This window comes from Paramisgurnus dabryanus, chromosome 10 (assembly GCF_030506205.2).
Source record: "Paramisgurnus dabryanus chromosome 10, PD_genome_1.1, whole genome shotgun sequence".
NCBI classification, from domain to species: domain Eukaryota; kingdom Metazoa; phylum Chordata; class Actinopteri; order Cypriniformes; family Cobitidae; genus Paramisgurnus; species Paramisgurnus dabryanus.
The window spans coordinates 21,332,514-21,360,413 of record NC_133346.1 but is presented as its reverse complement, the minus strand read 5'-3'; the positions used below and the strand labels follow the sequence as shown (position 1 = coordinate 21,360,413).

General features: G+C 37.5%; 1 protein-coding gene across 1 annotated transcript; it reads right to left on the bottom strand.

Moving 5' to 3' along the window:
- Positions 1-27,690, bottom strand: ugcg (UDP-glucose ceramide glucosyltransferase). The gene is made up of 9 exons (XM_065290363.2): positions 27,482-27,690; positions 16,851-16,992; positions 9,084-9,186; positions 6,837-6,938; positions 5,931-6,043; positions 5,505-5,683; positions 4,979-5,065; positions 4,637-4,823; positions 1-3,238 (listed from the first exon to the last, which is right to left on the bottom strand). The coding sequence occupies exons 1-9, from the start codon at positions 27,577-27,579 to the stop codon at positions 3,068-3,070; spliced, it is 1,182 nt and encodes a 393-aa protein (XP_065146435.1). The 5' UTR covers positions 27,580-27,690; the 3' UTR covers positions 1-3,067.
- Between the last annotated feature and the right edge of the window lie 210 nt (positions 27,691-27,900).

The following is a 27,900-nucleotide window of genomic DNA, read 5'->3' as shown; positions in this document are numbered from 1 at the left end:
TTTTCAATTGCTTGATAAAGCTTTAATTTATCTGTAGTAACACAGTTTCCAGCTGTGGTTACGCATTCTTCATCAACATTGTACATACACGACATCTACAAAATAAACACAAAATATCCCAAAACTGACGTCTTTTCATCCTTCCTACTGCCGAAATAGAAACTAAAATCGTTGATAAAAACAACCACTTGATAAATTAAGCTACATAACGCAGCGTATGTAATGGTTTCCAACCAAACTTCATAAATAAACTGTACATTTTCTTTAAAAAAAAATCTTTACAGCACATAAAACATAAGCAGTGGATCACAACCAGACTTTTTTTCGGCGGCTGTGACTGGTGACTGTATGGGAAACATGTAGCAGTAGTTTCTCCTGGCCATGATAAATGAGCGAGGATACGCCGCATTAGTAGACTGTAATGTGTAAATCTTTTAAACACAGCATATGATGTGACACTTAAAACTTTTTTGGCTCAACGTCTTGACGAGCCGCCCACCTACACATCACAAGGTGGATTTAAGCGTCCAGGGTTTGAAAATGTGCAGAATTGGCACACTCTTACTTCACACGACACCACGTGGGTCACCAGCCATCTATAAAACACGTTCGACAAAGATACAGCTGTACACGTATAGAAAAAAAGTCTAACTCCCCACAGTTTTGATAATACAATCCCTCGAGAACTGTAATATCAATAAAGGTCATAAGCAGAAGTCAGCATGGTCCGCAAAGAGGAAAAGTCTAAATAGGAAATTTACAGTGCATTGTAGACTTTTCATAAATGAGGTCAATTTACAAGTTTCTTATTGACACCTTTGTACAAACACAAAATAAGAACCAGCGGATATGCAGAGGAACTGTCGAAAAGTCCGGGCTTCCTCTTCTCTAACCAAATTGGTTTTGTTTTCTATTGCGGTCTATAGGTACTGATAAACCATAGAAAGACAAAACCAAATGTAGTCGCGTGTGTAAATGCAGTAAAATAGTACATTTAGTGATGGCAAGCAACAAAACTTTGGGCCTCATTCATAAAAAACAAAAAATTTATATTTTTACATAAAAATCATTTCTTGGGTAAATCGCTGCAATGAATTTCATATGCCTTAGTCAAAGCATAAACGTGCGCAATTATTTAATTTAATGCGAAACATTTCTTACGGAAAATTTTGCGAATGTTTCTCCAGTTCGTGTTTTACGAACAAGGCCCGCTATTAACGATAAACAAAATCTGAAATGTTTATTGTACTGAACCTAAAAAAAGAAATGAGTTCGTAAGCTAACAGCTTTTGATTCACAGCCTTAATGTAGTATTACTCGTTTTTATTGCTAAATGATTTATCCCCAAACTGTTAGTCGAATGGTATATATTTCCCGGCCTTGTGCACAAAACGCAACTTTATTTTTTAAATGGTGAAGCCCAAAGTTTTCACAAAAACAAATTCATTCGAATAATAAAAAAAGGTTTTTATAAAAACATTCTGGCATTGGGATAAAACGACTCTGATGCAATCAAGGGACAAACACATTGCTCATGCCAACCCAACATGTTCATAGTCGCACACCGTGGTTTGTGAATCACGACGAGAGTTAAGGAGTGGATGATCTTTGTAACAATACTGCCATTGTTGGCATGGGTCCTTAACGATAAAGCCATGAATCCGAAACCTGTAGCGAGAGTTGAAGGAATGAAGAAAAAGTGGTTTGTCAACAATAGCCCAAGCTTCTTGGAACCAAGCAAGCAGTTCTTAAACTGATGACTCTGAGGGGTAAACAAAGGTGAAGAGAATGAAGAGCGTTTTGTGAATGTAGCTCGACTGTTTGCGACGCTAAATGACTTTACGTAAACTTTAAGGAACAAGGAAATGATCGAATATCGCACTATACCAGATTGATTGAAATGAATCAGATTGTAAACTTGTCACCATGTATCTGCCATTTCAGTCATCATGTCAGTCGACTAATGCCGAATTATAAAAAAACACGTTCAAGCGTTTGCGTTATGGGTTAAACTGGCGAAATGAAATGTTTGGACAATTTTAGTGATTATGCAAATCTGTGCACTTAAAAAAAAAAATTGCAGGAAATACTGACAGAGCGAAAGCGGTGCGGGAAAAATGCCCTGATATGTGTTAAGCAAACCCTGGTCCTGGAACGAGAGCGCCAAGCGCGTTTACACGAAAGAACAAGTAAGGTAATGACCTATTGTGTTGGCATTGAAGATGCCAAAGGTACAATGAAAATATTAACTTCTCAGATGGCACAAAATTGTCGATTAAATCTGAAAATATTAGTAACTTAAGCTCAAACTTATTCTTTATACCTCGTGTTTCAATACTGTTCTACTTTTCCTTGAGCATTTACAAGCCTAGTGACATTTAAGGATAGATCAATTCCTGTACACGATCCGCTGTCACTGTTCCCCCTCACGGACAACCTCGTCCTATAAGGTATTGCTCTGTAAGTAAACATAAAATGGACCCGAACGGATCTTTTTTGAGCATTCGAAAGTCCACGCATTTATAAAATATGGCAAGAGTGCTTTACATGTGAGTAAACACTGTGATAAGCCAGTGATTCATTGCCGTTTTTAAACGTTTCAGTCGTTTGATTTTCTCCTGACGTGACTTAGAAACACTTTCGTGCTAATGTTATGGTTAAAAGCTGTAGCGTTGATACAATAAAATGGTTGTACGTGTTACCAGGACATTTAAAAACAAAAAACAAAAAGATGCACTTTTGTTAAAATTGCGATGTCCGTTGAAGTGCGGTAAAGTGCGGCCACATCACAGAGTACCATTTCCATTGTTATTTCTTCCGCACCCCTTCACAACTTTTGGCTCATCTAGAACGAGGCCTCAAACCGTTTAAAGACCTCACAAGAAAAACTTAAGCACCCAGAACATAAATTATCTATTCAAGCTTGCTAAAGTCACAGGTTAAAAACTATCAGAAGTTGGAATAAAACTCAGTTTTCAGTTCAATTGTCCATCTGCACTCATGTCTTCACAGTCCTGTGTTTTTTCTTGTTAGAACCGGCGCATTAGTCCTTGGCACCCGGTGCTGGTTAAACATCCAAAATTTCCTCGGCCGTACCTCCGCAACGCAACCGGTAGCGGCCCGCCCTCCAGCTGATCGTGGGGTCCCAAAGAGCGGACAGAAAGATCTGAATCGTCATGGACTCCCGGATGAACCAGGCTACTGCGTAGTCCAGCTTGGAGAAAGATGGAGGACCGCCCTTTGAAAGTAATGGTCGAGAAAGGGGAAAGCAGAGGATTACAAAAAGGTACTGGATGTGAACTAGCTGCATATAATAAATAAATAAATAAATAAATATTAATTTATTTAATATATATATATATATATATATATATATATATATATATATATATATATATATATATATATATATATATATATATATATATATATATATATAGACCAGTTCAAAAGATGTAAACACTACTGGTCCAGAAACACTTCCTGTTACAGTTTGTGACAGTTATTTTTTAATTTCACATATATCATTATCTTTAAGATGTTTGTTTAACTTCAATTAAGTCAGGTGTATATGTTCTGTTGGTTTATTTTATCCCAACGTTTATCTAGTGTTAAAAAACAGAAACAGGAAGTGCTTCTGGACCAGTGTTGTTTACATCTTTTGAAATGGTCTATATAAATAATAATAATAATAGTAATATATAAATTTATAAATATTAAATATACATATATTATGTATGCGATTAATCTTTTGACAGCCCTAGTAATAATTTTTTTGTGATGCAGCTAGTTCACGCAAAAATTAAAAAAACCTTTTTATTCATGTATATATATATATATATATATATATATATATTTTTTTACATATAATATATATATATATATATATATATATATATATATATATATATATATATATATATATATATATATATATATATATATATATATATATATATAGTGTTTCTTAAATACATGCATGCATGTGTGTTTGTATATACAAAATAATTACACACAGTGCACACAAATATATTATGCAAAAACAAACTTTTATTTTGTATGCGATTAATCGTGATTCATCTTTTGACAGCCCTGATTATTACACGGCTCATTGGAATGCTTGATTCTGATTGGCTAGTCATGACATTTACCCCTCAAAACTAATAACACACGGTAACCCGAATGCTGCAAATCATTTTGACAGGAATAGTTTAATATTACACAAAAATAAACCATAAATATTTATTTTAATAACATATGACATTATATTTAAAAAAAATTAATTAAAAATTGTGTGTTTGTGACATTTATACGGAAAGTAAACGGATTTGTTAAAAATAATTTATTAAAATCAATATTTAATGTTCCTTACCTTCCCTATGAGGTAAATAGCTGTGTAATAAGCTGGACAGTGTACAGGCAGCCATTTGTTATCGTGAAATAAGCCCCAACAGTGTGATACAAGACCCTCTGCTTCGGGGTCCCAATCACACTGTCCGGGCTTATACGGCTGCCTTTACTTTTTGCATTAACTGTTAATCTTAACTAGCATATAAAATAATTTCTAAATAGCTATTTGCATGACTAAATGCATGGCCAAAATGTTTCAGAGTTCGAACAAGGGGCAGGGTCTTACCTGTACTCCTCTGAGCTGAATGTAATCTGAAATGAACCAGGCCAGGCAATGGCACAGAAAAAAGACCATGATGTCCCATCGGAAAACGTGATGGGCAGCCCAGCCAATGATGAGACTTGCCACAAAGCACTCTGAGATGGGCTCAACGATGGTGCCCGGCAACATGTTGATTCTCAGCTTGGCCCATCTGAAGAGTTAAATAAGCATTTATAAGTGTTTATATTCCTAAGCTTAAACGAAAACCTTAATCAAGCCACCATGCTGCGAGAAAGCAGCAAAACTAACCCATGCAACCACACGTTCCTACATAAAAAATAAATGCTGATCGAGCAAGCGTCGTACCTGATCATGCGCGACTGGAATTGCGCAATGGAGTACGAGCCCGAATTCTGCATGGCTACCTGTGTTGCCATGGAAAATTTCCATCCTCTGAAAGAGAGAAAACACATCACTGTATGCCACAGATGAAAACAGGAGCTGCGACTGCAGCTTAAAACACTACGGATGTGGTTCGTTAAAAATATATATAAATAGGATGTGATACTGAACCCACATTAAGAGGTAGGTTGACGAAAAAAATAAAACCTCTCATGTTGTTCCTCATATACTTATTGTTTTTTTAAAACCCTCATCTTTTATAGCTATACATTAAATACAAATATTGCATACACTGTTTAGATTAATTCTTTAATCCAATAACAATTGAATACAAGAAAAAGTTATTAATAAAGAGTGACATATTTTTACGTTTTAATCTTTTAAATGTGCTCTACAATAACAAAGCAATAAAAAATGACCTGAGAGCATGCGTTACTGTAAGCCTTAAGCACTCCGTACTGATATTTTGACAAAGGACACACTGACAAACCTGTCTGCGATGGCCTTGGCCATGAAATAATCTTCAGCGATGTACTGTGCGAAGGCGATCAGACCGCCGGCCTGATCCAGGACGTCCTTCCTCATGAGACACGACATTCCCGTGACGCATTTGATTCCCGCCACATTTGCCGAGATGTAGGAACGTGGATGCGATGTCCCAAAATACACCTGCAGGATTTTACATAGGATGCGTTCATATCTCCTACAATTTAAATATTGCATTGATTTGGCAAAAGTCCTGAGGCACAAGGCCACTTCACCATATGGTGTCCTATTTCAGTTTGGAAGTTTCTACTAACAACAGAGCCACAACTCAACAGCTAAACTACAACACAGACCTTGTTACAATAAACAACAGTGTCTCTATTTTCATTAAAGTTGAAGAGGTCAAAAAGTCGATATGAAAGATTCTGACCTGCTCCAATGTAGCGGCGAATCCTTGTCTGTCTGCTACGTAAGGCAGTCCATGAACCAATCCAACCTTCTCGGTCATGTGACTGGCCATATCAGTGAGTGTGTCTGGCTTTACTGTTGAAAATTAGATTATGATTAGCACGGTCTTATACCTGTAGTTGTTCAAGGGTTAATCTCATTGAAACATGTCACTTGAAATAAAAGAGGAAAATACTCTTCAATATATTTTTTGGTCTAATAGGATTGTTTGCTCTGTGATGTAATACTGATCCTAAAAAAGGCCCAGATATGTTATTTTGAGGGAATTTGTCCCTAGGTAACTTTACAGTGGCAGTGACAATTTATGAAACAGTGGCCTTGAAACATATTTTGCCAAATTTAAGCAAAAGCATTACATTTTGAATGCATTCATTTGAAAGAAATATGGGCTTATGTACGTTTAAAGGAACAGTATGTAGGATTGTGGCTAAAACTGGTACTGCAATCACACTGGTGGGCAATACACAAAATGACAACATAAACATCAGTTGAGGGCTGCAACTCCACTTTTTAAATGACAATATCCTTGCCGGACCACTGTTGTCAGTGATATAAGTATAGGAAAATGAAAATGATTTCTTAATGTCTAGTGACATATCAGGACCATTTTATGATTCATTTATATAAATGTCTTACATACTGTTCCTTTAATTTAATTTACAAGTGCTTTTATCCAAAGTGGCGTACAGTGCATTAAAAGGTGTATACGTTTATATCAGTATGTGTGTTTCCTGGATTTCCTGTAAACCCATGACCTTTTGCGTTACTAACACATGTTCTACCACTGAGCAATGTATTATATAAGAATGGTTTTGTTGCATAATCTGAATTTGCATAATCTTACATTTAACAAGGTTAGCCAACTTACCCCGAATACCACTGTCACAGATCCAGACGAGTTCATACTTTGCTCCTTCGTAAGCCGGCATAAGGTTATTTATTTTGGGGTTGATTCCCACCTTCTTTCCTCCTGAAATAAAAATGTACATTTATGCATTTGGAAGATGCTTTTACACATGACGCCACTTACTAATAATCACGATTATTTTGGTTAAAATCGTAATCACAATTTTTTTACCGTGATGATTCTGTGACTTTGAAAACATGCATTTATTTAAAATGCATTTATTTATTAAAGGGACACTCTACTTTTTTTTTGAAAATATGCTCATTTTCCAGCTCCCCTAGAGTTAAATATTTGATTCTTACCATTTTGGAATCCATTCAGCTGATCTCTTTGTCTGGCGCTACCACTTTTAGCATAGCTTAGCATAATCCATTGAATCTGATTAGCCCATTAGCATCGGGCAAAAAACAACCAAAGAGTTTTGATATTTTTCCTATTTAAAACTTGACTCTTCTGTAATTACATCATGTACTAAGACCGACAGAAAATTAAAAGTTGTGAACTCTTCACAACTTTTATTTTTTGTGCGATGCTAATGGTCTAATCAGATTCAATGGATTGTGCTAAGCTATGCTAAAAGTGCTAGTGCAAGACCCGGAGATCGGCTGAAAGGATTTCAAAACGGTAAGAATCAAATATTTAACTCTAGGGGAGCTGGAAAATAAGCATATTTTTAAAAAAGTGGAATGTCCCTTTAAGTAACTGTTGCAATAGGCTACACGTGTGGTGCCTTTGAAGTGCCTTACAAACACATTGGTCCAGCAACACGCAATTTACATTTTAATCACACTATAATTGTTTTACCTTTTATTTTGTTTTGGTTACTTGGAGGTAGACCGAAATGGGTTTTTTTAATGCCCGGTCCCGGTATTAAGAAAGTATGGCCGATTGGCCGATATAAGACAAATGTTATTACAGTAAATAAGAGACAAACATTTGTTATGCATAATATTTATAAATATACCCTTTAAAAGTACTTAAACATATTTACAAGACATAATTAATGTGTATCTGACATCTCACGGTATTGTTTGAATAAGTGTGTTGAAATAGTGTGGGGTGTTGTGTGTGACACAACATAACGTCATGTTAAAACGTGAGTAATGATTGGTCTGTCAGACTTTGAGTTTACATACAGTGTCTTTTCATAACAAACATCAAATTTAAGTAATAGAGAAATTTACTGTTCAATTGAAAAGATTTATCGTCCGATGCGGATAATAAAAACATATCCAAATATCATCCAATATATCGGCCTCTGCAATATATTGTGCTATTACTAGTTTTGGTATTCGTTCAAATCAAAAATTTTAAAATAAAAATAAACGATTAATTGCACAGCCCTACCACTTACAGTGCATTTGAAGCATAAACTAACAGCATTTATGAATCAATGTTAATTTGAGCATTTACTAATACTTAAGTTGCAACCCTACTTTACTTAATGCACTTTCATTCCATGATCAATTGCATTTGCATTAACCCAGATTAATACATGATGGAAAGACTATATTGTTCATTGTTAGCTAATGCATTTAACAAATACAACGTTATTGTAAAGTATTAACCATTCTTTATATGTGTTACCTTATCAACCCCCCAACCTTTGTGCTGCTAACGCCATGCCCCACTAGCTGACACCAATTCTAGGTCACCAATATCACTTAACATTTATAAAAAAAGCCTATTTGCGTAAACCCTTACTGCAAACACTAAATGATGCTTTGGGTATCCATGATGCTGGTTATCCTTCTCGTGATGCTGTTTGATATGCTGGTTAAGACAAGCGTGGTAAACGACTTTGAGATGTTGAACCCAAAACAACCTTCACTGACATCGTGTTTTCTAGAAAGACTTCAGCGGTTGACGTCCCCAGCGGAAACGGAGCGTTTTGGAGGCAGCGGGGCGGATAACAGGACCCCTGAGAGACAACAGCCAGAAAGCACCAGCTGTTCCTAATGAACAAGAATCAATATCCACTCCGGCATCTACATTTACATTTACACAGATGAGTTGAAGTAGACACACGTGGGTTGACAAATGTCTCTTAAGCAGCTCCTCGGAGCTCGAGGGTTTTCCCTGTACGGCGACTAAAATAACTAGCGGACGAATCCGTGTGGAACGAGGGAAGGATGTGGAGGCTGCTTTGTGTTTCGCTTTACCTTGGATTTGTTCAAAGCGAAAGAAGGTTTAATTTCAGATACTCACCTATGAATAGCCTTGCATCGACGTTCGGATATTTGCCCAGCAACTTTTTGCATACATCGATGGCTGGATCATCATGGTCTTGGACGCAGAGTAAAATTTCATACTGTGGAAAACAAAATGCAAAGGATGAGATAAACTGACCTACATTAGTTGGTTAATAAACACGATTCAATTACCAACAGATACTGTAAATACGCTATACATGTTTATGACAGCATGATATAGCTCTGTAATAAACAGCAGTAAATATGGCATAAAATGTGGCTTATCTTTAGAAGGAAGTAAAATATGCATCCCATATCGTATATCATATGCTATGTATTTTAACAAATGTACCTGTCAGTTTTTGGACGCCGATCAAATTACACAGATGCCAATAAAGACTGGTTATATGACATGCCTTACTTCTTAAAAACAACCAGAAGACTATGCAAAAAAATTGCGCAAAAAATATCACATTTGTAAATAGCAATGTCATGTTAGCAAATTTGCATATTGAAAAATAAGTCACTTATGTTATGTTAGCACCAAGATGGTTTATGGTACAGTGTTTGCTCGTAACATTATGCATGCATACATTGTTATAAACACCACAGTGCAAATCGAACAGTAAACTCAATGCACTCTGAATTTACAATATAGCAAAAACAACATCTGCTAAAAATAAGATGCATCAGAAAAAACGCCTCTAAAAATAGTCTCTTTCGATTCTATATTGATCTTGCTATTTCCTCGTCTACAAAAAGACTCAATGCTTCGTGCTCGAGACATAGCACGGCTCAAAGTCTATTAAATGTATCTGTGAAGAAAGCAAGAAAAGCCACATGATAAATCGAAAGCTTTACGGTTTGTCATACCAGAAAGAAAAAGCTCCTATTGTGAATATTTACAATAACTTTACATGTACTCATTTGGCAGATGCTTTTATCCAAAGCGACCTACAGTCCATTCAAAATAGATTTTTATCAGTACATGCGTTTCTTGAGATCGAAACCACAACCTCTGACGCAATGCTTTCCCGAACGAGCTACACGAATTCAAATTCATGTGCAAAGACGACAAAGAGACAAGTAAACGTGTTGATCGCCTTAGGCTGCTGGGACTTGAACACATGCCTTCACGTACATGACGCAGTGGAATGCAATCTTGATTTGCGAGGATTTCATGGGCGCCAGATCTTCAGCTGTTAAGTGTGTCGCGGTATGCACTCTCGTGGTTTGTCCCTGACGCTTTCAATTTATCCAATTTAAAATCGGTTTCTCCTCAAGGCATTCATTTATTGAAATTGAGCTTCAGTAAACTCTAGTTGATCCCATCGCAGTCAATCATTTTGCCCCTGATAAACTTAAAACAAAAATGAATGTAGAAAATCTGAATATATACAGAAGTGTGCAAAAGTCTTGAGCCACCACCAGCTTTGTCATTTTAAAATCGGTTTTTAATGACCATATATATCTTTTAAACTCTATTAAAATTTAAACAGAAAATGTACATAAAATTCAGAACAAAATGGTTGCTTCAGGTCAGTCCTAAAGTCCAACTTTCGTGAAGTTTTTGGCAAAGTTATTATTGTTGTTTATATGTCTATGTGGTGGGCAAATTCATCATTCAACATCATTGCTGAGTATTTTCTACATAAAATTGGAGACCGTCTCATTCCCGCAGTTTGAAATCGCATCAGTTTCCTGCGTCAAACACATGTAACAATCACAGTTGAACGAGGAAATCAGTAGTTCGAGCCATAGATATCATGTATGGATACCGCATAGACTCGGCATTGAAACGAACACAGCACGACTGCTTCAGCGCGATTGAGTAGAGGTGGAGACTAATTTGCATATTCATAGACCGGTGTATACTAAATGACGCAAGGTGTACAGTTACATTCAAGCTGTTTGAAAGCATAAAGAAAATTACCGTGACAGAATTTTTGTTACATATGTTATTATGATGAAGTTTTAACTGAAAAAAAAAAAATCGAGTACAGGGGGACTTCAAAATAAATTGATCCTTCAAGTTCTCCCTGCGAGTCATGTATGTCCACTGTCGAACGTGGTGGACTGATTAAACAAAAGCACGCATTTTCACACTGTCACTATAGGTCTATACACAGGAACATCAATAAAGAAACGCCCAAGTTCTTTTACATGTTATCAATATTCAAACATTAAACACAATCCCAACCAATGGCAATGTTTATGGAGGGCTGGACAACACAAGTTAGGTGTTTGGCTTAGATAAATGCTTCTAAGGAGACCGGTGAATGCTAAAATTTGTTCCCTTTATGTCAAGACAATTAGGAGTCATTAAAGCAAGAACTAATATTTGCAGTAATGTTGTCATCTGATGTGCTTCACAGAGACGTTTGTTCACGAATGGGACTGTGTGGCATTACTGTGTGCCATGGTGGTTGGCCTAATACAAGCTTGTTTGCCTTCAGAGTTCTCTGAAAGGACACACCTAACGTATATTGTTGTCTGCCTTGATGCCGACCAATCCGCTCCCAGTTCGACACAGTTCACTTTGATAACAGGCAACAACACGGAGTTTTTTGCAAATCAAGTTTCTTGGAATAGACACCAATACCTTTAAATGAATAATGCGTGGGAGAGACATCAGCTTAAGGTGGGTTAGGAATGCGAGTTGCAAATACGACACATTGTGCCCTTGGGGATCTTAAGCCCTTTTTTGGCGTTTACTACATTAAGAAAACTTTTTATTGTGCTTACTTAGTTTGTCCCACATGAATCCCACATTCGCACATCTCTGGGCACACAGAAAAGACCCTTTGTCTCTCTGCTCCCAGGTCCGGTGTCATCGTCATGGCAACGTGGTGGCTATGAAGTATTATGGAGTGACAGGAGGGGGAGTGGCTTCTTTAGTCATAAACAATGCCTGTTGTTTAACTTTCTGATACGACAAGTCTTCATACAATTCCACAAACGGCCATTCCTGGAAGCTTTCGATCAGTCATGTGGCTTTTTGGCATTCTTTATTGATACATTTAATAGAGTTCGGGCCATGTTGTGTTTTGAGTTCAAATCACAGAGCCTTTTTGAGGACAAAGCTTACTATAGAGATCCGAGTGACTTTTTCAGCAGTTTCCTTCTGATGGTTACGTGGGTCGTATACTGCCGCTTTGTCGCATTTTATTTTTGGCAGATGCTATTTGCATAGCATGTAAATACACACACTGGTTGTCCATTGTAGCTATTAAGGATAATCAGACATTGTCTTTTATGGACGCCAAAGCTTTGTGTAATCGATTAAAAGGCGGAAGTTATTTAATTGACTTTGAGGATTAAAGATTATTCAGATTTGTATGTGTAAAAAGCTTTGATTGTGTTTACAGTGCCCAATATAACATGTGTTCACGTTTCATGCGTAAAAAATGCATAATTTTTTGCACAATTTACTTTTCTGTATAGCGCGGTTTTCACTGTCCTAAAAACAGGCTGATGTCTTCCTTGTTCTATGAAGTCCCTCCTTCAGAAATACGTATGGAGTTCTGATTGTGTAGTTTGTTTAGTGTGTTGTGATTTGACAGCAGCTTAGCTTGCCGTTAGCCTAGCTGGCGACTGACGTATTCCTGTGGGCGGAGATTATGTCAAAAAACTGTTTTATTGACGTCATACATTCGGGAAATAGAGGAGTGTAGTCCAAACCAGCTGGTCGCCGTAGGCTTTGAAAGGGGAATTCTGTTAAAGAAAATATATCGCCTGGCGGTGAATTTTGGGCTTCATCATTTTAAAGGTATTATTTATGCTATTATAGCAACATTACACACTAACTAGGGTTAAAAAATATTTTCTAATTTAGTTTCAAGCTCTTTGATATCGGCTTCATTACAGTTTGCAGACATTTTTGTTGTAAATGTTGATCAGCCTTTAAAACCCCCATCAAAGAGCTGAACGATAATTTCTTGTTGCGATGACACACACACACCCTCACAAGCCCCCGCCCCACGGCATTGTTCCTGCCTTTTGTTCACACAGGACGCTTTCCGTAAATGTTACGGCAATGTTACTTAAAGTGATTTACAGTCATGCGTAAGCTCTACGCCGTAGGTTATCTGTAGCCTGTGCATAGCCTAACGTGCACCTCTCAAAAATTTTAACAGTGTGTCAGTTCTACGCAGACCGCAATCGCTGTGATTGGTCCACCAGAATCCCTCCCGTCAGGTAAAAAAACTGCATCGTAGGTTTTTCCGTTTGCGACGGAGAAAACAAAGATGGGCCAAGTTGAGGAGTGATTTAACTCAAACTGCAACAAAAGTCGCTGTTTATTTACTTTCATCATTGCTTGTCTTCTCAAATCATACACAACTAGTTGCTGTTTCTTCTTCGTTTGCCAAGATGCTTCTTCATTGACGGTTGCGCTGCTACTGTGGTTACACATGTGGATACTGCCAACAAGCGGTCTGCGGGTGTGCTTGCACGTCGACACGGACGATGACGCAAAAGTATAAACCGATGCTGAACCTACATTGTCGTGGCTACGCCGTAGGACCTACGCACAACTATAACGAGCCCTTAAGTCCCCTTTACGGCAGCGAATCCAGAATCAATTACGGGACGTGTTTTCGTTCAAACAGAAGGCACATTGGCAATTTTATGAGATTTTTCCGTGATCAGGTACTGTGTGAATGAGGTTACACTGATAAATGTAGAGTTGTATGAACCGTAAGTCCCTTTAGATCAAATGTATGACTAGCCCATGTCCTCTTTAGGAGAGATGTATAACTTTACAAGCAGTTGGAGTGATTAACTTGAAGCCTAATAAAAAACTGCATAACATTCCTTCACCACTTCCTTCACAGATAGACGATTATCATGTCATTTTTCTCGGCCACTGACGTGCCTAAGGGGATGTTTAAAATTACATATTTCAAAACCAAGCAGCTTTTTGCTGTCTTAAAGCTTCATCTGACCACGTTGATGCATGCTTCGATATATAGGGGCCTCAAGATAAGTTTTTACAAGTTGAACTATTGTCAACTTCATGTGTGTCTATACCTGTTTGGAAGATTTACATTTTGTGATTTTACTTCTCTGAGGTTCAGTGTGCAAGTTGTTCTACTAACTGGCTACTAACCAACAGCACTGTATTGTATTATTACATTTTTTAATTCAAATTGGAGATAAATTGGGGGGACAACAACAAAAAAATTTAAGAAACACTGACCTAAATACCAATCAACACTGGAGACAGGGGTTAACACTAAGGAAACGCATCAATGGGAATCAACATCAGTCTGCTCCGACAGTTTCCTGATGAGCGGAAAATGGAACAGAATGTCCCATCTGCGATACGGCACGTCTGAATGCGCTACTGCAGAAATAATGCACTCTGTCAGCTCACTTTATACACAATCCAGACCCCTTACGTGGTGGATGGGAAAGCCGACCGAAGGTTTTCTTTCTCTGTCAATATTAAACCTGCTGAACATAATGATCTCCAACCTGTTTAACCTGCATTCATGGGTGACTCATCATGATAGCGTCCAAATGCGAATGAACATTACGTTCCTGAAGACAGTTAACACATTCTAACCCTAATGAACTGATTCTTAGCTTGGTTTTGAATTGCATACTAATTTGAGTTTTTTTTTTAAATATCAATGCATTTATACGGAGGACCATTACTGATAACATTTCTACATGATCTCATGTAGGGCCTGTGGTTTATGGTATGATGCATTTTGAAAACAAATCTTTTTAATTGAGGACTTCTTGCAAATGCATCACTCTGACGCAGATCGTCCAACGGGAGCTCTCGGTTCACAGAGCCGGACTACCTGGAAAAGATGCTCATCAGAAAAGCTTTAATGATTTATCCAAAGCAAGTCAGGATGCAAAAAAGAAACAATGTAATTAGATGGTGCCAGCGCTCGGCAACAAAGATAAGTATGTATTATCAGGAGACACATCCTGCGCCTTTCTGTCGGGTGCACGTAACCTCTTCATTAAAAGTGGAGACAGCTGCCACAAATCCTGATCGAATGTGTGAATTTTAAGTGTTAAGACTAATAATGTGAAACACCCAGATCTAATTTGACTTCAGAATCAAAAATTTGATAATCAAATATTTATGGCTATTTTTCAACTAGTGCATTCACTAATAATGCAACCTTATTGTAAAGTGCTATCGAAAAAATGGGGAGAGTCAACAATATTAACTTAAAACATTTCTGGTCTATTTCAAGTTTAAATGCAAACAGCTAAAAAGGTATAGATGAGTACAACCAGGCTGCAAACCAGGCATAAATCCCAATAAATCCTGTAAAGTAACAACAGTATGTAACGGATGAATATTGTATTCAACGTTCAAGCCTCGTTAAGTTTTTTTTTTTTGCAGTTATAGTATGTCCATTAACAGGTGGCATGCAGCGTTCAAGTCAGTAAGATAATACCATAAAAATACTGAGTGCTTAAGTGCCTTTCCCAGTCAACAGCTTCGGGTCTACGTTACTACAGAAGTGATGCATTCTCTTATCCAGCGCCCGTGATAAACACAGTAATAAAAACTCTCTTGACATTCCATCGTAAAATAGTAAAAACAAGAAATTGTACAACCTAATTACATCCACCAAAAAGTGAAAGTGTTTATTTATGCAGCCTAACAAGTGTGTATCGAGGCAGAATTAGGAAATTATTGAAGCTGCGATCATGTGAGAGATCGCAATAAATGATGCTTCTGACAAGAGCGCAGGTATCTTGGGTAACATCCTATTAGGCAGTGGTGGAATGTAAGTAATGAAGTACAAATACTTCCCCTATTCGTGATAATCCCCTATTGTGAAAATTAGGAATTTTTATGAAACTGAGAGGGCGTAAAAACATACTGAAGACATAAATGCATTTGGCAGCGACTAACAGTGCGAAGGTACACATTTCTTTTTAACGAGTGTTGTCTGGGTTAAACACATGACCTTTTGCGCTGCTAATGCAATGCTCCACCACTGAGCTATACAGGGGCACGTACTGGATGTAAGGTAACCAATCAGGTCCTAACCACACAAAAGATGCTTAATTCGTAGCTATTTATTTTAAGATTTAAGATCACGCGTTGCTGAGTTGAACAACAAACAGAAAATAACATTTTTGTGGATGATATTTAATGCATCCTCTGTATAAATACAGACGAGATGTCCTGAAGAAAATGTGTGCAGAAACAGCAACCATGATCGCATGCAGTACCTAAAAGGTTGACAGGGTGTTTTGGGCGATTGCTAGACGATTCCTTACAGGCACAAATAAATACATGATGCACCATTAAAGGTATCGTTCATGTCCACAGCAGGAACGGTGTTATATGAGTTATGCTCTGTAGTTTAAGTTTGTTTAAAGGTGCAGTGTGTAACTTTTAGGATGATCTTTTGACAGAAATTCAATAAAATAAACATAACTTTATTATCAGTGGTGGATAAAGACTCGAACTGTTATGTTTTTATTACCTTAGAATGAGCTATTTTTTATCTACATACACCACGGGTCCCCTTACATGGAAGTCGCCATTTTGTGCCGCCATGTTTCTACAGTAGCCTTAAACAGACAAACTGCCCTACAGATCACTGTTTTGTAAACAACATGTTTGTCCTGTGGCGGCTACCATAGCTTCTCTATGCATTTCGGTGAACTGAGCCATTGGTTGCAATTCACAATCTCACTGCTAGACGCCGCTAAAATCGACACATTGCACCTTTAAATTTATCACCCAGAACACAGCGGTAGTTATTGTATAGTAGTAGTAGTAACAGGACGATACCTTCGGATAATCCAGCTCGAAGAACGTCTCTAGGTTGTTTATTAGATTGGGATCCACACCTTTGAGGGGCTTCAGCAGCGAGACCCCGGCCAGTTTACAGTACGGCTGCTTGTCTGTGGCCTTCTTGTTGAGATGCAGTCGGCTAAAATTAAAACAGAAAGTAATACGATTAAACAAATAACAATTAAAGGGACAGTTCACCCCAAAAGGAAAATTCTGTAATGGTTTACTCACTCTCATGTTGTTACAAACCCTTATTAAGAAACATGAAGGAAGATATTTTGAGGGATGTTTGTAACCAAACCGATTATGAGCCCTATTCACTTCCACAGTAGGAAAAAAGAATATTATGGAAGTGAATGGGGCTCATAAACAGTTTGGTTCCAAACATTTGCTCAAAATATCTTCCTTCGTGTTCATCTGAACAAAGAAATGTATACAGGTTTGTAACAACAACAGGGTTTTCTTGTAAATGAGAAAGACTATAGGTTCCGTAACTTTACCTTAATGGAAATTAGAGGTAATCAGTAATTGAAATTTTCACAAATGTCACTTCAGTCATTTCATTCTTATTTAACTAATTTGACTGTCTTTCGCTGCAAAACCCTTTAAGTGCATGCAAGCTTTTTTTTGGAAAAAACCCCACTTCTAAAAATCCACTTCATTGGACAAGACATAGTAAACAGATGCAAAATCACTAAAGATGCAACTACAAACTAGTTGTTTACACTTCATGCTGCATTTTTTTACAGTGTAAGAAATAATGAAGTCAGAATGTAATAAAATAAAATAAACCAATCCACACATTACATGGCGCTGTTATTCACATGAGTGCCACATTCGGTTGTATTCAGATCTAAATATTCACAAAAGACAGAAAGTTTGAATGTGATCCACGGTCGTTTTGTACACCGTCATCCATGCAATACATTTTTTGTGCACTTAGAGGACTTTGCTGAGAAATCAACATGACTAACGGATTTGGCCAACAAACTAGTATTTCAGGATTAAGCGGATTTGAAGCTAATTTATTTGATGAACATAATACGTGCCAAGAGCATTCGGTTAATATCATCATCTCATTTTTTATGTAGGTGGCATGTAGCGGCATTGGCATCTGAGCTTGTTTTAATCTGCATAAAATCAAAATATGCCCTCAAAATATATTTATTGTAGCATCCACCATCAAGAGAACAACTCAATGTCATACATCCACTCCTAGCAAATCCTTCAAAAATAAATGATGCAATGATTATGACAAGACCCAATCACTTGAAAAACACACTTTTCATTTAAACACGCTTGTCAATTCTGCTGTAAGAGTCTCTCTGGTGAAATGTGGTGAAGCATTTGGCATTTTGAAACAAGATCCCTGCGCTGCACTGCTGACACAGAGGCAAATGCAGGTTAGTCTATTTGCAAGCAGATATCTGCAGTAACCAAATTAAAGCTAACACCAACAGCCAGAGATGGCGTGTTGAGAAAGCCTAAACGTGAAAGCTGACGTATGCATGCAGTAGTCTTTACGGTACAGTGAATGTACAGATCTGCAGATAAACATGAAGCATGTACGTGTGGGAAAGAGAGATAGGCCGACTGAATGCAAGAACAAACAAGTGCAAAACTTCTATTAGCAATAAACAGTGCAACGTATATTAGTGAATAGTTTACATAAATGTATAAACGAAAAACATAAATATATAACAAACAAAATTGCTCAGCAATTTATATTATACATTTTAGTAAACTCTTATCCAGTACAAAAGAATGCCTCAGACACACTACAGCACATTATCTACATTACGCCATCAGACTGTATGTGTGTTTGTCAAACTGCAAAGTTTGAATGACAGCAGAACAATCATCTCTGATGTGTGATGCATGCTTGCAGCAAAGCAACCGATCCAACTGGTTTACTTTTAAAGGTTACTATAGTTTTACAGAAAGGATATTTTGCTTTCCTCAGTCACTCGACTCAATAAGGAAGGTCACAGCGGATAAAATCCGCAACTGTATTTTTACAGACGCAGTGGTTTGGGTTTATTTTAATTGTGGCTATAAATGGATCTGCATGTGGCCACTGCATAAAAAGTCACGTTTGTGTTGTTGGTGCAATCATGCGCGTAATCTCAAGTTAACCGTGTCTGTGTTTATGGCAGTTTTGTAATTCCAGCATCCTCTCGAGCACTTCCTGTCTTCCTGTCACCACAAGAAGGGTCTGGAGTTTCTCTTAACACGCTTGCCAACACTTTACAGAACCAACAGCGTAGCTTTCAAAAGAGCAGCAACATCCACTAAAAACCACACACACAAAACAACAGCACACGCACAGATTTTGCTGTACCGGATGCAAGCAGTGCAACCACAGCTGCAGAAATCAAAAGTAGCTGCCAATCTGACTACTGAAGACAAAGCTTGATTGGTTTGCAGGGATAAGTTTGTATTTTGTACTAGGGGTGGGCGAATAATCGCCTGCGATTCTCATTCGTATCTCGTTAGAAAAGCCGGTTTTGTAATAAGTGGTAGATCGCCATCACCTGCTTTCAAATGGAGCGGCATTTACTACACAGAGCCGTACTTCAAGGAGAAGCTATGCAAAATGGCGTTCATAATTGTGGACAAATAGCCTCCGATATAGCTTCTCGGTGAAATACGGCTCTTTGTAGTAAATGGTGCTTTGTTTGAAAGCAGGTGATGACGATTTACTACTAATCACAAAACCGACTTTATTGATGAAACAAGCATGCAGGGTTTCCTGAAGAAATTTTTTTTGTTAAGGAGGTAGGGTTGGACGGGTGGGCAGGGCTGGGTGGTCATGATGAAAATGAAAATATTTTTATTAAAAACACTCAAATAAAACTTAATTTTGAAGAAACTATGACAGAAAATAAACACATACTAGATTATTAATTAAAATGTTTTTAACAGATACCTCTAATGGGAATAGCTGCGTGATGAATTATCTTAAAGGAGTGAAGCATGTAATTTATGCACATAAATAAAGTGAGCAAGAGTGCTCAACAATATTGAATCAAGAGGCACGTGCAACCTAGCTAGCAGGTTGCTCAAACAACTAAATCACCAGCTAACTTTAAATTTGCAAGAACTATAGACTAATACAATAACAGGCTTAAATTAACCCAAAACACAAATCCATTTACAGTTCTCACGGACACGCGTTTTATCAACTCGCTATCCAGTGATGGACCACGTCTTTTTCTCATTTCGGCCGTGTGGCGCGCGTGCACGCTCCTGGTGTGAAGCGCGTCCGCACAATTCTCTGAGATGTTTTATTAACGGGCTAGTTACGCTCCAGTCAGTGACGCACCACGTCTTTTTCTCATTTCGGCTGTGTGGCGCACATGCCTGCTCGGGGTGTAAAGCACGTCTGCACTATTCTTTTGTGCAGTTTTTTTATTTTTTATTTTGGACAACCTAGTTAAGGCGGTAGGGTTTCCCATCTTAGGCGGGCCGCCCAAACTGCAAAGTGCTGCGGGAAACCCTGGCATGAGAATCGCAGGTGATTTATCGCCCGCCCCTATTTCGTACCAAAGCATCGGTGTTGAAACAGCCAAAAATTTCATGCAAGCTAGAAAACCTATAATACTAAATAATTTTTTATAGGTACATCAGCAAGGCTTATTATTTAACCAATATGCGCCTGTTCCTGAAAATATTGACAATTCAAAAAGAGTCACAGTGACAATCTTGTGTCAAGGCAAATGGCGCGTTTTCAAATATCCAAAGCAGAATTAAAAAGTTCACGTTGTAGATTTTTAGCGGCATCTAGAGGTGAGACTGTGTATCGCAACCAACGGCTCATTCCACAGCTCACCCCTCCCTTTCGAAACACACAAAGAAGCTACAGTAGCCGCCACAGGACAAACATGTCATCGTCTGAGACAACGTAGTGATAAAACGCGCTTTATAGAACAGTTTGTCTGTTTGGGCTACTGTGGAAACATAGCAAATAGCAATACAAAACTGATAATATGGTTATATGTATATTATGTAGCATTTCTGTCAATTGGTCCTTCTGAAAGTTACACAGTGCACCTGGAGGAGTTAGCTACACTTCTTTTTGTTTGACAACACTTCGAACGTCAACAAGAAATGATATCACACAGATTCGCTTGGACCGCCTTTACGAGAATTTAGTTTGAATTAGTTTGTGTGCAAAACACTATAAAATGTTGCAATTATTTAAGTGTATTAGGCTGTGTATATATAACAGTAAATGACCATTTTTTTTGACAATGACAATTTATTTGTATAGCACAATTTGAAACAACAGCTGTTGACCAATGTGCTTTCCATATAGATAAAATAACAGATAAAAGACACAGGAAAAATAAAATAAACAAAGTAAAATCTACATATTTACATTATATCAGCCCTCCTAAACTCTCGATGAATTTCACAACCTCACACCTTTCCTGCGTGTACTCACACCTGCACATGAATCCACTAGAGAATTGTTAAAGACTATTCATGCGTGACTCCTCATCGCAGCTCTTGGTTGAGATGTTCGTCTCATACGATCTACTAAATATGCAACACGGTCTCGGTCCATTAGTGACATGGGAAAGCGTCCACCTCAATGCCTGCTTGAATCTCCATGCTCCGAAAATAACAATCGACTGCATTTTTAATAAACCATTGGGAATTAATTTGCTTTGATTGCTCATGGTACACTGACACCCTTGGGCTATGAAACTCAGCATTATGAATAAAGCATTATTTTCTTTTTTGAGATTTGTACTGCATGGACGATTTCAGAAGCGCAGCATGACGCTTGGTCATTTTAGCCATTTCAAGCGTGTGACATGCAAAGATGTAATCATTCAAAATTTAAATGGCTTAGAAAATGCCCTAAAAATATTATGGGTCAGTTTTACAGTTTGTTAGCGGTTACTGTTATTATTGCTCAAACTTGTGGCCTTGATACCCAAATGTGTAACCACCAATCCAAGGTCTATAACAGTATCTGAATGAGTATCTCACCAGAGTCATTTACAGAACTGTCAGCTTTCCTTTTGGTTCCCGCTTTAACTCTAATGTAACGCGTCACATGACATCATGCAACTTCCCGACTTTATGCAAAGAGGAAAGTGTTACACAAAGGAAATTTTACCAAACAAATCCCGTCCCTACACGACGAACCGCATTACATAAGAACCTATGGAGCTGGAGAACCAGGAAATGCAGCCCAGTGAGTAAGGAGTCCATCACACGCTCCCCAAACCGGATTATTGAAACTAGGCGTTATCAACGTAGAGTAAATGAATGAAACTTTGAGTTACATCACTAAACTTGTATATCCTCACATTAACCTGTGACCCATCCAGTTACTATGCAGGTAGACAGTGCTGCTGAGTTGATGGTTTCCAGCCCTAAACTGTCCAAAACCCGCCCAAACGCACAAAAAAACACCCCAATATTTTTTATCTACATTTTGGTTCAACCTGATCAGCATTTTGTTATATTAACTGCCACAATTAATGCACCATACTTTAGCTAGCACTACACATACATTATATATATAATATCTATATCTATATCTATATATCTATATATCTATATATCTATATATCTATATATCTATATATATATATATCTATATATCTATATATCTATATATATATATATATCTATATATATCTATATATATATATATATATATATATATATATATATATATATATATATATATATATATATATATATATATATATATATATATCTATATATATCTATATATATATATATATATATATATATATATATATATATATATATATATATATATATATATATATATATAACACTATAAATATCTGAACTTTTCAGAACTGTATACAGTCTGGCTGAAGTTCATGGTGCCAGAATTGACGTAATGACAGCCGAACATTTGGTTCTGTGCACCTGAAATGCTCCGAAAATTCATCGCGGCATTAATTGATGTGTGGCAAGCAACATATACGATGGTATCCAGAGTCCGTGTTGCAGAATTTGCAGTGCTATTTTCCGATTTAGAAGCATTACCAATTCTTCAGGCCCGGGTCACTCTCCCACTCCTTTCGGTAACTTTTTATATATTTTCCCACTTCAACATCTTGATTTTCTGCTGATCTGGCGTCAACACAAACACATGCAGTGGGTGGGCGTGTGTTTAGTAATGTCACGATGGAATTTATGCACACTTGTTTTTTGTTAAATAATTAGCCTGTAAAATGCACGTGTGCACACCCAAATTTTGCACACCCGCCCAAGCCATTTTTCACCCGCACAATCAAATTCGAAACCTCCCAATTGGGCGGGAACCCGCACAATCTGGCAACACTGGTGGTAGGTAGGGCAATGACTAGAAACTACTGTCATTTATCCACCACCCAATTTCTTTCCTTCAAAACGCAAATGTAAGTCTATATAAGGTATGATATAAATCAAAAAATTTACATAAGCTAATGCACCGATATATCGGTATTGCCCGATAAAAGCATTTATTTCCCACTATGGGACTTCAGCGGAATGTTTAAAAACAGCCAAAGGCCACGTCAGAAAAATGCATCAGCTCATTCTAGTGTTGTCAAAAATATCGATACTGGAAAATACTTGTGTCCCATGGAATCGACATTCCGACCCCAGCTTCACGTTCACGTTCCCTTTTTCCTCAAACAACAAAGCACTTGAAGGACCGACACACAGACCTGTTTGAAGAGATTGATAATCATCACTAAGTTTTAATTCTAGACTTCCTGAGGAAGCATTTTAGCTGACCAGAAAAAACTTTGACTCGGGATCTCAAAAAAAATGTCATTTATTAACCTTCATTTCGGTCAGTGAGGTTTATTTTCACATTTGCACTATAATCTGTTTATCATATAAATGTTAATGTATTAACTAACATTAACTAGCAAAAAGCAATACTTCAAGTACTTATTTATCTGTTTTACTGTTATACAACTGTTGTTTATGTTATAAAATATTAAGATACAACTTTTGATTTTAATTAGGAAATGTATTAGAAAATTTTGACATTAACAACTTTACATTATTAAATGCTTTAGAGTATGTTTAATTGTTAATATTTTTAACAAATGGACCAATAGCTAGATTAGTTACCGGTAGATTTATTTTAAAGGCCTAAAGAAAAACAAAAAATTGATAGGCCTATTTCTGTTATAGCATCAGAAGCTTAGGATAACAAATCTGCTATGACCTCATAGTCATGCTAAAAATGTGAAAGTGAAATAATTCTGCCCTGTTTTATTTGTCTTATAATAAAAATAAAAAGTTCTTAATGTTGCAAAAAATGGTATTGAATACTGCTACCCCAACCCAAGGTAAAGTATCGAAATAATAAATTCCAGTATTGAGACAACACCAAGTCATACCGTGCGTATGTGTGAGTATCTTAAATTGGGTAACAATGACAACAGAATTGCAGTACGTACACTCTGTACTTCTAGGATTTCATGACATAATACAGTGTCAATCAATCGGTAGATGCCATTCTAAGTAATCGAACATCGGTATCGGCACAGAAAATTCACAGAAATTTATATTATAGGACAACATCACAAACTATGTGTTAACTGGTAAGACACACACTGTCACCTTTAACAAGTACACCTGCTAAAGCGATAGTTCACCCAAAAATGAAAATTCGGTCACCCATCAATTACTCACTCTCAGGTTGTTACAAACCTGTATAAATGTCTTTGTTCTGATGAACACAAAGGAAGATATTTTGAGGAATGTTTGAAACCAAACAGATCAGAGGCCCCATTGGGTTCAATAGTATTCCTTTATCCTAGAAGTCAGTGGGGCCTCTGATCGGTTTGGTTACAAACATTCTTCAAAATAATATTCCTTTCATCAGAACAAAGACATTTATACAGGTTTGTGACAACATGAGTAATTGCTGACAAAATTTCCATTTTCGGGTGAACTATTCCTTTAAGTGACACTGACATTTGTTCTCAGTCTGACTATTTAATGATGACATACGTTGCATTAGCTTGTTACAGTGACGCTTTTATCTGCTCTGTGTGATTGCACAAATCCAAATGAGATCAGAAATGATCAGATGAGCGAAAATAACTGAAAGTGGAAGTGATGAGAACAAAACGTCTTAGACACCCTTACACTTCCTGTTTTTTTCTAACGCATATTAAGATCTACAGATAAGTTACATGGATTCAAAATAAAAGTTTTTTTGTGTCAGTAAGACAAGTAAAAAGCACAGACGCATACATTTGCTGTTGTCGAGTGTGTTGTTGTATTTATACATACATATTGCTATACACATTATTCAGTTAATTGGTTATCGGACACATTATTTTAAGATCTTTCATTAAAATGTAATAACCCGCTTTACATCTGAACTTTACCTCTGAGCCCCCATCGTTTCCAGCTAGCTGTCATTTAGAGATCACTTTCAAAACGAATCAATTTCCGACGAACAAAGTCCCAATTCACACGAAAACAAAAATAAATTGTGAAAGACAATTCCAGATGACTGTGTATATATCTAAATCTTACAAAATTGGAACTAATAAGAAAAACACCAACTATACACCATCAATGAACAATGTAACACCAGCCAACAGGTGGACCACTGTCAAGTTACAGAGACAAGAAAGCAACCACCCCCAAAGCCCCAAGTCTTTTTGTACCAGTTTGACTACAGATCAATGTGAATAACCTTGTGAATGACCCGTGGTGTGGACCAGATGTTATCAGATGTGGTCAAATGAACATCAATAATAAACAGAAAAAAGAAACGGTAGCCTGTGTAAACATGCTTAAGTCATCTCTCTTGTTTACTGACTTGGTTAAAGATAATGGCTCTCTAGTATTGGCAGCAAACCACTTTTAATGAAAACAAACTCCAATTAATAATAAAATGTTTAAAAAAATCCTTCAAAGTACTGACCTGTTTACCTTTTAAAAGGCAAACCTCAAAGCCGTTGAGCTTGAATGTTGCTCAAAAAAAACAATAAAGGGCTTCACAAAAGCTTTCAAAGAGAACATGAAGCAGACAGAAAGAAAGCAGGTCACGTACATCTACTAGAGATCAACAATAAGGGCCGATGCCCGCTCCACTTGATAGGCCCATGCAGGGTGCCCACTGAATAATTTTACCTTTCCCTAAAAATTGCAAGGATGAATGGTCTTGAAAACAATTACAAAATGATTTTGCATCTTATTTTTCACTTTCAAGCAAAAGTGTGCATTTATTCTCCTGAAGTCGTGAAACCTTACGTTGTATAAACCGTGACAACCTTGTTTAAAACCCGTGACATTTTTGCATCAGCAGGTGGACATGCACACATCATTTGGGAGTTTGCAAATGTCTAAACTAAGACAAGCCTCCACGGCCGGTCTAACTACGACCAGGAGATTAAAGCTCGTTTCGGGTTTAGTTTCAGCAAGCCATGTGTCTTCTTTTGTAAACTCTGATCGTGACAGACAGAAAGTCAACTCACATGACACATTGTTGCAGGCGGAGGAAACTCCCAACAACCCTCTGTTCCCTAGTAGTAACCACAGTATAGTCTAGCTTTGGTATCATGTGATACAGTATACACTGACAGACAAGTTTAAACATACTCGACCGAATTGATGTTTTTGAAGACCTTTTAATTTCAAGGTTTACGCATAAATGACAGTCTTAGTAGAAAGATATAAACAGCTTTTTAATTCAAGCTTTCTAAAATAAGGAAAAAAGTGAAGGAAATGTTAACAAATGTCTTAAAATTGAATACGGTCCTCAAGTATTATACTGTGAAGAATTCAAACTAAGAAATAAGTAGGCGTGTCCAAACTTTTCATTGACAGTGTACGAGTATCAAGTATGCACACCAACCTGATGGGATAGTTTAAAATCATACTAAATCTTAAATACGTAGATGAACAGCAAATGTCGTGTATATTTTGATCCATCTCATAAAAAAGACAATCACAGTAACGTTATATAGTGTAATTTAAAGGCGTTTGCTAAATTTGGTGACGCAAATATAATCCGTTAAAAGCCGGGTGTAGGAGAATGAGTACGTTACTGAATCTAAAATGAACTGGGGCAGATTTCATTAAATGAAACCCCTGAGACTCAAACTCGCAGATATTTAATAACCAATTTGCTTTTTGGGGGGTTCGTCAGCTAGCGACTGAAATACCGTAACACGGATACTGCGCAGTTGCTATGCTAACACTCATCGCTAGCGATATGGATCGAGATGAATACACAGCCAGCTGGGGTGTAACGTGTTTTTTGGTTAACATATAAATATTTTTAATTAAATCCAAGTGATAATATACATACATTCTGATAGACGTCTATGTGTTTTAACGCTAACACACATAAGCAGTGAAAAAGCGAGGCGGCGAGGAAAAGGAAACCCGTGTTCCTGTTGAACAGACCCACCATACACCCCATCATACACACCCGACGCGGCGCGACAAACTACAACGCTCGCGTTGCTGGCTTCACCGCAACGCACGGTCAGCTTTGTTTATTAGCAATCTCACTTTATACGATCTCTTCCTCTCTCACTCTCTCTCTCTCTGTGTGTATGTCTGATTCAAATGAGTGATGCCACATTGACAGGAAACATCTCACTTACACGTAGATGATGGAGACGATGTGCATGAACCAGAGGACGATAAACAACACTAATCCGAAGATGGAGAAGCCTTGCAGAGCGAGATCGAGCAGGGCCATGGCTGTCCTGTGTCCGGATGCGCTGACACCACACTGTTCGGCCCTGAGAGCTGAATAGCGCTCACACGCACTCACGCGCTCATTCAGCTGCGGGCGGGTCTGCGGGGAATCAGCGCATAGCAGTAGTGGGAGGGGCCTCGCGCATAACTGCGGTCGTGGTGGGTGGGGTCTGCGCCTTTCCCACAATCCTGGAGTTAATTAATTTAAAAAAAGAAAAAAAGAAACGAAAATATGCCGGATTATCAGTAAAAAATGCAAGAAATATCCTCATGGGTGTGGAATAACAAAAACATCTGGAAGAAAAAGGGGTGTAGCCTATGC